The 14,009-nt window shown below is 40.0% G+C and overlaps 1 protein-coding gene across 1 annotated transcript; it reads right to left on the bottom strand.

The window, feature by feature from the left end:
* Positions 1–147: 147 nt before the first annotated feature.
* Positions 148–13,303, bottom strand: capn9 (calpain 9). The gene is made up of 20 exons (XM_083764744.1): positions 12,952–13,303; positions 11,780–11,849; positions 11,357–11,475; positions 11,010–11,143; positions 8,458–8,626; positions 7,871–7,954; positions 7,529–7,614; positions 7,353–7,430; positions 6,653–6,813; positions 5,262–5,419; positions 4,650–4,858; positions 3,887–3,923; positions 3,705–3,785; positions 2,893–2,950; positions 2,565–2,629; positions 2,315–2,383; positions 2,124–2,202; positions 1,243–1,359; positions 646–704; positions 148–500 (listed from the first exon to the last, which is right to left on the bottom strand). Exons 1-20 carry the CDS (start codon positions 13,159–13,161, stop codon positions 474–476), a joined length of 2,070 nt encoding a protein of 689 aa, XP_083620870.1. The 5' UTR covers positions 13,162–13,303; the 3' UTR covers positions 148–473.
* Positions 13,304–14,009: the final 706 nt, after the last annotated feature.

The raw sequence follows: 14,009 nt of genomic DNA on the forward strand, positions 1-14,009 counted from the left end.
TAGTTACCTGACCTGTATTGACTTGTGCTTTTCGTTTGAAATGTACCCATTCTGCATACTGGTATACATTTTTCAATCAATCAAACCTCTATGTGGAACATGGAGTTGAATTTCTGAGTGATGACACTGATGTGTTACACCCATGTATTACTCTCAAAGCAGATTTAATGGTAAACTTCTTGCAGAGTGGATAGAAGACAACTTGTTAATCAGCACAACATAGGTAATGACAATACAAAATGTCCCCTGTCTGGTAAACACTTCACAGTACAGTACCTCTGATCTTCACCATACTTTTTCATGTCAATAGGCAACAAGAAAGTATAAAAATAGCTTTAACGTTTTTTTTCTTTTAAGTAAGAAATAAAATAAGAATGTATTTGTGTGCGTGCTGTGCACACACATTTTAAGGGTATGCAACACATTGCACCCATGTTTATTTGTTCTTCTTTCATTTGACTTCAAGGGTATCCTTAGACGTTCATGGACAACATAAGGAACTGCAGGAAGAAGAAAATAACATTATCACAACTGCTATAAATAAAATAGATTAGATTAGATTGAAAGGAAAAATAAACAGAAAAAAAATTACTGAAAAGGTGCAATGATGGCAATACAGCTGTTTGACTGTTAATGAGCTTTTACCTGCATTATGTTCATGTTCACCTTTCCTCTCTTGACATTGTCCAGCGCCTGGAAAACTCCTGGTAGAGGAAGCAAAGTCAGTCTATAAGACTTACATATTTATGGTACTCAAACAAAAGGTTTGTTTACCAAACCAAAAGAAACAAGACTGAACCAATTTGACAACCGGGCAGCCCCTAGACTGGCCAAACATTATGAGAAATCTTGTGTGCAAATCTAACATATTTTGTCCTGAGAGTGGTGCTAGAGTAAAGGCCACAGGCTGGTGTAGCTGAAATGGATAGCTAGGTCGTTCAGGGAGTATGAATGCATTTAGAAAGTTTCATGGCAGCATGCCTATTCAATTTTGAAATATCTTGGGTGGAAGTGGAAAGTCTGGCCTAATGGTGGAGCTCGCAGAAAGGCCAAGGGCTCACTGAAATCACGTAGGTTCATCCTGCAATCTGCCTATTAGATCATTATGAGATAGCACCCTGCTTTGAGGCCCAGTCTAGCATACATTATGATAAAAATACATACATTATAGGGCTGCTGTGTGAATATGGTGTGAATGATGCAAGGAAGGACAGGTGGTTGTTACAGGAAGGGTGTACTTACTGAACATGTTCTCCAAACGAACAATGCATGTGAGGTAGTCGTCAAAGTCAATGTCATAGCTGTCATCAGCAAACCTTAAGCCAAGCAACTGCAGGAGCTTGGTGTTCAGTTGCATGCCTTGGTCAAAATAAATATTATTTGTTAGTCTTGGCTTGTTGCTCTATTCTAATGTATTTAACTGATTTATGAACGGCAGAAAAGCATGATGTCCTCATTGACCTACATTAGCTTTGTTTAAACAATTCTATAATTGTTTTTTGTATATTATTTTATATTTTATGAGATGTATTTACTAGTCACATTGTGGATTGTTCACAGAGACTTTATGACACAATTCCAGTCTGTGGGTGTGATGTGAGGTGATCAGTGGTGATTACCACTCCTTTGAAAGGGACTGGCATTCAGAAACTCTCCACACTGATGCAGGCTGGATATTATTATTATTATATTCCATTATGCAAAAATAAAAACTATAAAATGCAGTCTTGGTGTGTGCGACTCATTACCGTTATTTTAGTCTTGGCACTGACATATTCTGTATCTTCTCCTCAACAGAAATTAGGTAGCAAGTGATTTACAATGAGGAAAGTGAAATATAAATGTATTATAAATAATATACAAATATAATTATATGAACAAAGAAAAAATAACTAATTGTCATTATTTTACAATTCAAATTTACATAAATTCTCCCATTTAGCCCCTGTCACTACTGACCCGCAGAGCGGATTCAAAGCCCTACTGTATGTGGTGGTGGGTGAAAACCTTACTCCTGTGCCACCCGATCGTCCAGTCTATACATATATTTGCAGTTATTTTAGAAGAAAATAATTTTACTTGTGGGTATAATCTTTTCGTAATGCTAAAGAGTTCTATCTCACCTGCGGCTTTGAGGGCAATGCGAAGCTCGTAGGAAGACATCTTTCCTGATCGGTCCGTATCAAACGACAAGAAGAGCATCTGGAACGACAGTGACACATGTTTTACAACCTCTCCCACTCTCATTCATAACACATCAATCCGCCAATACTAGATACATTTAACAAATATCATGAAATATCTGAACCCATACAATCCACTTCTTCATCTTTTCCCAGAAGACCTTGAACTCCTGGAACTCCAACATGCCCGTGTTGTCCACCTGATTTTGCTGTCAAGGGGAATGCAATCACAGTATCTCGACATTCACAGGAATAGTGTTAATTTGAAAACAAGAGGATATGCAAAGTAGAAGCTGTATTTAGTTTAGTTTTGTTTAAATGCCAACACTGTAATCTCACATCCAGTAAAGAACTGTCGCTCAAAGAAGCATAAAAGGATACATCCATTAGGTTGATGATGCTGTGACATGTGTTAAGACTGAGGCCATCAAATTTGATTTCTTTTCCTGGGGAAAATCAAAAGCAACCATGGAACAGAATTCAACGAGCAATGTCAGTTTAACTTGAATATAAGCACTCCAAATAAGTTTATCACAAAGTACTTTACAGAGCAACACAGTAATGTAGATTAAACATGGGATTGGTGTTTTCTGAATCGCTACAATTAAAAAAAGATGTCCTGGTCGATTGAATAATGAAGTGAAACTAAATGAAAATTCAGTCAGGCTAGTATGACTATGTTGTTACAACAAAACAAGACGATGCATACTTCTGCTGAGCACTCCATTCAACATCTGCTGAAGTTCTCTGGCAGAGATGGCCTTGTCCTGGAAATACAATCGTGAAAAGATAATGAAGGTGCAGTTCACGTGAATCACGCTTGACCTAAAATTAGAACCTTACAGACAGTATCGCATGGTGGTCATATTTGTGTTACATTCTTCTACTAGGGTTGGGTAACTGCACCCCTGTCTGATTGTAAATAAATGCAGGAACTGCCACCGTGACTATGTGAATATGGTCTACCTAGTCTATGCAACATATGGGAAGACGCATCCACACCATTGTTTTGAGATTAAGAAACCTAAATCCCTAGTTTGCTGTTCATTTATTTTTGTACTGGAATTGAAGGATTACATAATCTCATGGACTGAGAATTACTTTTGTTTTGGCTTATAAAAATCTTTCCAAAGCTGCAGCAGAAATTGTATATCGCATGACATTTACATTTCCATCTCAACTTTTTGAACCACTTATTAAAGCCATATTTTATAATTGATAGATTTTTCTAAAATCACAAACCCTTTGGAGTTTATAAACGATTATTTTGTATATATTTCTGTAAAATGATTGCCTGTGATGTAATGCCCTCCCCAAAACAATGACGCCAGGTTGAGAGTGGTTAAATGTTATTAAATACTTTCATTTAATAATAATAATAATAATAATAATAATACATTTTATTTATATGGCGCCTTTCAGGTCACTCAAGGTCGCCTAACAAAACAGAAAAGAAATACAATACAATATTCATTTCATTTTGTTGAAACCATGTCATATGAGAGTTTAATGTTAACTCACTGAGCCAGCCAGCTGATCAAACAGCCTCCTCAGACCCTTTTCCTCGTCGCTCTCCTCCTCAGGGAGACTGGGCATGGGTGGCTGTGTGATATGGACATGTTTTATTATAAATACAGCAGCATGTGTAAATACAAAATAAACTTTATATCAATCATTATTGAGTGAAGAACTGATCTACTTACATCCGGCAAGTCAGCATCAACATTACTCCCCATCTCTCTGTAGAATAACACCACAATTTAGCAGTTTCTACTTTCTAATCTATAAACAATGACCATGTCACAACAATAACAATATAGCAGCTAAAGGTCCAATTATTAAATAATTATTAGAACGTTAGTGGCTTAATTTCCTTTTTCCTTTTTCTTCTTTTTACAATATGAGTGAACTCTGTAGATGAGTGTAGGATAGGAAATCATCACCAATCAAACATATTTTCAGTTTTCACTGTGGATATAATGTCAGTCTACACAAGTCTTTACCAGGTAACCATAATCAATCACTACTGACCGTTCCACTCAGATTAATCTGCGGCCTTAGCCCTCAATCCAGTTCTCAGGTCTTTACACTGGTTTCTGAACTGATTTCAACATATTACTACTGTTGGCTCATAAATTAAGCACTGAACAGTTTAGGGCCCAAATACATTTCTGATCTTGTGCTACATCATAAACCATCGAGAGCTCTCCAGTTGTCTGGGACAGGAGTCAGGACAGATCTAAACGTTGAGAACCAGTGTTCCACCTGGCCTTGCCTATAGCAACCACTGTGATAGTGACAACAAAAGCCTGTGTAATTACACTTCTCCTTTGTTCTTATGTTATTCAGTTGTGTTCTCTTTGTTGTTTGAGTGTTGAGGTTTTTAGAGGTGTTTTATCTTTTAGCCGTCCTCCTTTGGAATTTTATTCTTTGTCCATATTTACAGACGTCTAACTAATCACTCACAGCGCTCCAGCTTTCTTCTCAGAGAAGATCCGTATAATGAAATCAGCCTCGTGGTGAGGCTGGAAGGTGGTAGGGACCAGCAGATAGTTCCCAGGGGGTAGGGTGAAGCGTTCCGACACCTCCCTCATGTTGATATAGGTCCTACTGCGAGCCTTGGATGCATGGTACCGGAAGTAATCCTTCCCCAAGTGGTCCGCATCATCTGGAGCCTGAGAAGGGGGTAGATTTCAACATCCTGTCTCATAGACTTTTACATTTAATAATGTGACACAGTTCTAAATTGATCCTTAACTAAACCTGCCCACATATTCTGTTTTCATCTGTGGTTTCAGTCCAACACGTCATACAGTATCTGTTTTGCAGTAACTTCAACCTATTTCTCACATGTAAGCATCATACGTTGTTACACCTCATTTCATGTATGCAGCCATGTAAGGGGGGGTAGAGTCGCAGGTTGGACTTGATCTATACTGTAGGTCTTAACCCATTAAGGCACATGTCCAAAACTGTTACTTTTCAGGATTAAAATTCGAGAGCGTCAGGTGTTGCCTATCAACATCATACAAAGATCACACAAGAAGATGTTTCAGATTTAAAAAAAGTCTGTCTCACATCATACACAGCGAAGCCGATGGTCTCCAGGTCCAGTCCTTCTTTCCTCAGCTTACGTCTGTTCTTCTGCATCAGTGCGATGACCACACTGCACACATCATCCTCGTCATCAGCATCCTCCAACGTCAGCTTGAACTGGGGATTGGTCCAGAATGTGTCTATATAGCATGGTGAGACTTGGACGTTAGAACATGTCACACATGTGTGTTATATGCATAAGTACATGTATGACTAACAATGTTCAACCCTCTAAGCCGGTTCCATTTTTTTGTGAATGTCATTATAGGCAAAACATTTCCAAAATTGTGAAAATACAAGATCAGCTATTCTGGATAGCATATTCTTTGCTGTTTTTGCACGAACAAAGGGCTTAAGTGGCTAACCATTATATATCCAATACAATCCACTTTATATAGAGAGCACATCACATGAAAAACAACAGTGTTGAGCTAAAGTACTGTACACTCTTAATCAAAGATAACCGGAGCAAAAGAACAATACACAATAAACAGGCAACATTAAGATAATGCCTAGTGGAAACAGCAACATGTTCGAACTCTAAGGAGAACACTCTAAGGAGAAACGTGATTTAAACACAGGCGATGTTTGGGAAGCGCTAACATGAGGTGGAAGATCGTTCCACAGTGTTGGTGCTACAACAGAAAATTATCTCTACCCGGGACTTCAGCTTTGTTTTAGGGACCAGAAGTGACCTCAAGTTGTTCCATTTTACTGAGTTTAGCCGAAAAGATATGTGAGATTAAAGGGTGGCATGGTGATTCGTATATAGAGTCTTGTAGGTCCAATGTTTGGTCTCTTCCTCTTATGTCTGTGTTATGACTGCAATTTTCTGTTTGAAAAAGGTGAGGTCACCAGTAGGTCACCACTCTGTGGCTGATCCTGAACTTTGTCCTCCATGTGGTTAGCAATAGCGGGTGAGAGAAAAGAACCAATGTCCCTTTAGGTTAATATCACATAAAACATTTGATGTCGGGCCCAGGCCGTAGCGTAACGGTCTGGGCACCGGACTGGTGATCCAGTCGCGGTGTGCCGCGGGTTCGACTCCCGGACCCGACACGGCCTTTACCGCATGTCATCCCCCCATCTCTCTCCCGTTTCCTGTCAGCCTACTTTCTATCCCTTAAAAAATCAATAAAGGCGTAAGCCGCAAAAAAAAATCTTAAAAAAAAACAAACAAAAAAAACATTTGATGTCCTGATGCTTGACCCTGTTCTTAACCCATTTTGGGGCGGGAACCCCTTTTGGTGTTTTAAACATTATGTTATAGTTTAGCTATTGAAAAATAGAAGATCTACAAGCTTGTAGGTCTGCTATTTTTGAAAAATCGTTCAAATGTGCCTCAAATCTTTCCGAAAATTTTCATGATTTACCAATGAAGTTCCTGCAGCCTCCTGCCGAAGAGCCTCGGATCCAGTTTCCCTCGAACATGCTGACCTCCCAGTGGCGCTTGGTGTTGTCGGTCAGAGCATCCGGGGTCATGTTGCAGATCTCAACCTTGTCATAGTTGGTTTTGAAGTCCTCAAACTCCATCCTGAAATCGGAGTCAAAATCAATAACATCTAATGACACCTAAATGACCAAATATCTAGAGTTTGACATCACATATACTGGACACTGCTAACATACAGTACAGAAGATGGCTTCACTACAGCACCTCACGTATAAAAAGGACAAAGCAAGACATAAACTTGCTGTCGAGATTACCGCTTTTGATTTTAAGTCACTGTGAAGTTTGACGGAATTGAACAGAACTGTATTATTAAAAAAAAAATAGGCATCCAGAGGAAGCACGCTTACTATTTTTTTTTTTAAGATATTTATTTTGCGGCTTACGCCTTTTTTTTATTGGTTTTTGAAGGGACAGACAGTAGGCTGACAGGAAACGGGAGAGAGATGGGGGGATGACATGCAGTAAAGGCCGTGTCGGGTTCGGGAGTCGAACGACTGGATTACCAGTCGGGTGCCCAGACGGTTACGCCACCGCCTGGGCTGCACGCTTACTATTAACCACAACTTTATGAGTTTGCACATCTGTGCAATCCTTGCTTTATTCCATTGATTGAGGCTTACCAGAATTCACCATCCTCCATGGAATTCTGAAGGATACGTGTTTTCTCAGACCTGTCAATTGAGTCCCATTCTCTGGATCTGTCGATGAAAGAAGAGATCAGGTCACAAGACTGGTCAATTTATCATTAAAGTTACAGTTTAGGTTTTCTTAGCTGTTTGTGAACAGTTAAAAGTACTTGTCACTCCAGGGTCCATTCCATTCTACTTGTCCCCAGGGGTTCCTGATCCGGATTAGCTTGACTTTCCCTCCTCTGTAATTCACCTGAGGAGTAAAGTAATGCTTCATTTAATGATGGAATTATCAAAGCTACAACACGTTAATTATGAGCTTGTAGATCAGCTATTTTTGGCATGTGGCACCATTGCATGACAAAGTAAATTATAAATCAGGCTTAAGTATCTAAACTTCACTGTTTTGAGACAAAAACACTATGTAATATAACTACATACAACAATCCATTTCCACAATAAAATCCAAAATATTGTTTTTCTTGTGCGTGCGTGCATGCGTGCGTTACCTCTTCAAGTCCTGTGATCGTGTAAGCATGTCCCTTCACCAGACCACTGGCAGTCTGGGCCTCCGACTCGGCTGAGCTGGAGATCTGGAGGACAGCAAAAATACATAAAAGTTCTGCTTAAAGTGAAGCTCACTTTGCTCATCTTAGGCCCAATCCAGGATGGTTTGGAACATATATGAAGTACTTAATTATGCTAAGTTTTTGCCATGTTTTGCCATCCCATGTTTTTGTGAGTTTTTATTTATTTAAATCGCTCTGGATTAAGAGCGTCTGCTAAATGCCTAAATTGTAATAATTGTAAATTGTACATTATTATTACACTAGCCTTTTTTGTGATGGAGCAATCAGCCTAAACAGTGTTTAATGGGGATAGTTTTAACAGGTACTACTATCAGCCTTTGTTTGCATTTGCACTGATCATGGGACAGTGTAAAACAAATGTACTTAACTGTAAAACAAATTTACATTTAAACACATTTACTCTACTACTCTATGCGATTTGACTCTCATCTACATTGTTCAGCTGTACTCGACTCTAATAATAGTATATTCCTATCTTTAGATCAAGCCGCTTTAGAGGTCCTTACATCAATTGAGCATCCCAGCATGGAGCCTCTGTCATGGGCCTTCTTCATGGTCTTGAAGAGGGTAGGTGGAGCTTTTTTGGTGTTATACATCTCACCCACACCGCCTGTAAAGTCCTCCATGGCTTCCATTGTGCTGCCTCCCTTCAGAGACTCATAGCTGCCATGCAATCTGAAAAGATGGGGAAAACACTGATCCTTTAACCACTTAAGCCTTAACCACAAGAAATTCTAAATTATGTCCAAAATAGTCGATCTGCCATCTCACAATACATCATATCATATCATTCATATTGCAAGCTTTTGGATTGGCTTTTTTATTCCTTTATTTTTTGCCTGTAATGACATGTCCAAAATTGGATCTATAGGGTTGAAATGGTTATAATTAAGGAGTATTCTATGTACGTTGTATTATATCATGTCATTTCTCTGCTATGTGTTATGCTCTAAGCATGGGTTTGAGTCCCGATCTCGACAACCTTTGCTGCGTGTCACTCCCCATGCATGTCTCTCTACATTTCCTGTCAGCCTACTGTCCTATATCTATAATAAAGGCATGAAAGATCAAAAATAAATCTACCATAAGGGTGCATGACATTAAACAAATACATTTTATAATGTTTGTAAAAAGGGATTGCCTTTAGGTGTTATTTATATTTACTTGAAGAAAGAAATATTCCTGTCACTGCAGAATGTCAGTAGGACACAGTATGTAAATAAAAAGTAAACAAATATGCACCAGCCAGAAGTCTTTTTTACAAGACAGGCAAAAGGTCACATGAAGAACTGTGGGCTGGAGGGATAGTAATGGGAGATGATTTCAAGTGGTATAGAACAGTTGTTCCCAAACCTTTTAGCTCGAGCTTGAGTCTGAGCCAGCGTTTGAAACACTGGTATAGAAGAAGAGGATATTATGGAGGTAGACTTTATGTGTTGAAACAAGTATATGCCTAGTAGTGGAGGGGAAAGGAAGGAAGGTGACATAGAAAAATGAAGGGATCCATCTTTAGCCATCTTTGGGCAGGCTACAATAGGTCTACCAATATAGACTATAGGTGGAAAAGAAGATACCATCGGACTGGACAAAAGGAGTGATCGTTAAGGTTCCAAAGAAAGGAGCATTATCTGACTGTAACAACTGGAGGGGCATCACACTTCTTTCTGTTCCTAGCTAAATATTCTGTAAAATCATCATACACCGTATTACACCAGCAGTTGATAAAGTACTTTGCGATGAACAAGCCGGTTTTAGGAGAGGAAAGGGATGCGTTGACCAGATATTCACTCTCAGGAACATCATTGAGCAGTGCAGTGAATGGCAACGTCAGCTGTACATAAACTTCGTTGACTTTCAGAAGGCTTTTGACAGCATCCATCGCAATAGTCTCTGGAAGATCATGAGAAGCTATGGAATCCCCTCCCACATAGTTAAAATCATCCAACAATTCTATACTGGCTTTTCTTGCACTGTGGGAACAAGCATCACCAGCTTTGATGTACAATCCGGAGTGCGCCAAGGATGTGTGATGTCAGCATTACTTTTCAATCTTGCAATAGACTGGGTCATGAGGAGAGCCACGGAAGACAAGGCAAGAGGGATACGATGGACCCTGCATTCCACCATTGAAGACCTTGACTTTGCGGATGACCTCGCCCTTATGTCACATACACACACACATATTCACACTATGGCCAACAAGTCAGACTGATCGTTAACATCAATAAAACCAAAATCATGCCCATTAACACCAGTACACCAACACATATAACAATAGAGGAGCAGGTATTGGAGAATACAAATAACTTCACATACCTTGGAAGCATCATTCACCACGATGGGGGAGCTAGTAAAGACATTCAAAACCGGATCAACAAAGCATACACAACCTTCATAAGACTTAAGCAAATCTGGAAATCAAAACAATACAGCACAAAAACAAAACTCCGGATCTACCAAAGCTGCGTACTCTCAAGACTACTGTATGGCGCAGAATGCTGGAAAACAACAGAAAATGACATCCATAAACTATCCACCTTCCACACATCATGCCTGCGAAAGATTCTGCACATATTCTGGCCCAAGACCATCTCAAACAATGACCTCCTCAACATCACCCAACAAGACAACATGCACAGCATAATCAATAAACGCAGGTGGACCTGGATTGGCCATGTGCTCAGAATGGACATCGGCGCGATCCCAAGAGTCGCATTACACTGGACCCCAGAAGGAAAGAGAAAGAAAGGCAGGCCCAAAACGACATGGCGTAGGACGATCGAGAAGGAGCTCCAGCTACAACATCAGAGCTGGGGGACCATAGAGAAGATGGCCAAAGACAGATGCAAGTGGAGGAACTTTGTTACTGCCCTATGCGCCAGCCGGCGTAATGGGGATAAGTAAGTAAGTAAGTAATATAGACTATATTCACACAACGGCCATTTTGTTCTCACGTCATATGTGCAGGTTGGGATATTTTCCAATCCAGCGCATTATTAGCTTAATAACAAAATGGCTGTCGTGTGAATATGGTTAATAGACTGAAGTGCAAAATTACTTGGCATAGGCCTTCTCCAGCAGAGCGCTCCAGAACTCATTTTTTGAGGCAGAGTGGACCAGAACCAGCTTGTTCCTCACAGAGGGCAGCCTGTCATCCACCACTACGTCCAGCCATTTGTTGTGACGCCAAAACTGAAAGAGAAGCAGATAACAAATGTAACAGCTCACTTCTGAAACACAATGTGAAAAACATATTACATATATTGTCTCCAAAGTAACAATGATGCTGTCTAGAAAATATGGATAGAATTATGACAACCAATGAGATTCATTTAAGAGGCAAGGGTTTTATATTTTATTTTGACTTAGCTGCAGCATATCACTGACATATACAGGTAAGTGTACCTGAAAATGGAAGATGCCAGCATAACTGCGGTCAAATCCCTGGTCATGGGGTACGACCCTGGCCAAGGCTTCCTTATGGAGGGTCAGGGAGGCGATGGCTGCCAGGAGCCAGCAGTCCCCTGGAGTGACAAAACAAGTGTGTTTTAACCACTGTATGCAACTGTGATCTTAGAATGAAAGATTAGTCTGTGAGCTTACAGTATGTAGGCCTGATACAGGCAATATTAAAAATACAAAAAGCTTTTTAAGTGATTGGTATATGGTCAATAACGGGTCTAAAGGATTTAGAACAGCAGTTGTAAATTGACATTAGTTAGTAGCAGTACTTGCGCGCCATGTATGGCCTACTTGTGTGCAAAGCACAAGTTGGCACCTCGACAGAGTGCATTTCTAGTAGTAGTTATAGCTCTTTTGAGTACCTACCCAGTTGTCCTTGACATATGTCTGTCCTGTTGGCATCACCAACAATGAACTTGGGGTTCTCACAGAGCTCCTAGAAGGATCAGAAACAGACAGTGTCAGGTATTTAAAGATCGTAGGATAAATACTGGTTAGTTCTGCTTTTTTTTTTTTCTTGTTTTGAGAATTGATGGGTGAGGTGACACAAGTAGGTGTGTCGACATTTCTGAGAGTCCTGGACTATTAATCTCACACACACACACACACACCCTCACACACACACACACACACACACACACACACACACACACACACACACACACACACACACACACAGTCACACACACACACACACACACACACACACACACACACACACACACACACACACACACACACACACACACAGTAGACCACGCCACAGGAAGGCAGCTGAGGTATTTACCTGCGAGGAACACCCTACAGAGAAATGCATCCTTTAATAGTAATTCTCCCTAATGGTGATGTTCTCCATTGTTCAGGGTAGCATTTCATCTCAATCTCACACATTACTGTGTAGGTCAATGTGAAACAAATATTCTCAAAAAAATAATCTGTATCCGGATTTTGCATTCTAAAAACGATCTGAATCATTGTCATTTATAGACATAGAAGAACGTCACATTGAAGATTGTGTAAATAATTAATAATTTCCAAGCATTTCATCTGAGCTCAACCTAACCATAAAATAGTTTAATGCCTTTATGCTAAATGGCTGGAAAGAATTTTTTCTGCAAATAGTACTATGACATTTATGCATGAAACTAATCACTCAAAAAACTTGAAAACCAGAATGCGGCCCCAATGCTTTGACATAAGTCTATTTACCATATTTTGTTGTAAAACTGGTTTAACAGTCATGCTGGATTAATTCTTCCCTTCCTTGTCACATGGTATGATGGTATTGGTATTGTATTGTTTGTATGACAACTTTGTTTTTAAAGGGAGACATTTCTAAACACATTTATTGGTATACCACTCAGGCTGAAAGCTACTTGGGATGACAGTTCAGCTTGTGAGACCTGCAACGTCTATGAACAGCATATTGCTGTATGTCCTGTCAACGTGCAATAATCTGAAACTCTGAATTCCAGCTCACTCATTGTACTTCTCTCTGGATAAGAGAGAAAACCAACATTAAACTGTACTGTACATACCTTTGGTCTCTTCCATTCAAAGCTGATAGGAACAGTCTGGCTGTAGAAGAGAGAGGAATCAATGGCAGGGAAGTCAGGGTCCTCAAACAAGGTGTTTTTCCTCAGACACTCCTGCCTCAGCTCCTCAAAAGACTTCCCGTCGTACTGTGTGTTGATGCCCTTGGCGGCCGCTTTGGCGCTCCCGCCTGACAGGGTAGAATGGAGGGGCATCTTCAAGCTGGGGAGACAAGGGGATGAGATGTCTCTGTGTCGGTGACTCCGGCCGAGGTATGGCGTGGTTTGTGTCAAAAGCTCTTATGTCTGTCCGATCCACCTCTGTGTGATGGAGGGACAGGCCTGTCAGGTCGGTGGAGTACTTGCACTACTAACACACCCTCTAGACAAAAAACTGGTTTGTCCTCCCTTTTGATGGACCTCGCCCCTTCCGCCTACTCTGCCTTAAACTCACTATACGTTTGAGTCATAGGCGAAAGGAGGAATTCATTGCGGAATGCGGATGATGTAGAATCAAATAAATTAAGCCCATGGCACGTTCAAAACTCTACACCCTCAAGTAGTCTTATGGCAGGACTTAGTGTATTTGATAATCATTCTATTGAAGTGTCTTTTTTTCAGCTTCTTGATTCTCCTGCACTTTCATCAATACAGTAAATGACAGATTTCTTTGACATTATCAAGATACAATGACAGAACTGTGGAATACAGACAAATAGTTCTCAATGTCATGTCCAGGGACCAAAAGGGCTCCACATGGAACCTTATGGCTCTGTAACTCTGAGTGCACAAATGGAACCACATTTGTCCATTTTGTACAATCATAGTTTTGATCCAAGCTGATTTCAGAATACACAGCATACCGGCAAAGAAAAAAGAAGATTGAAGCATACTATATTCTGATAAATTGTTACTTTATTTCTTGTTTTGAGAGGGGGCTCAAAAGTTTTGCTTCATTTTCAGACAAAAATCTGTCTGAAAATGAAGTTATATAAAAGGTCTCAATCTGGCTGATAATTTAAGATTACATGGGGCATAGCCAACTGAATTTATAAATGTATTAT

Source organism: Protomyctophum parallelum, assembly GCF_964188405.1.
Source record: "Protomyctophum parallelum genome assembly, chromosome: 5".
Classification (NCBI taxonomy): domain Eukaryota; kingdom Metazoa; phylum Chordata; class Actinopteri; order Myctophiformes; family Myctophidae; genus Protomyctophum; species Protomyctophum parallelum.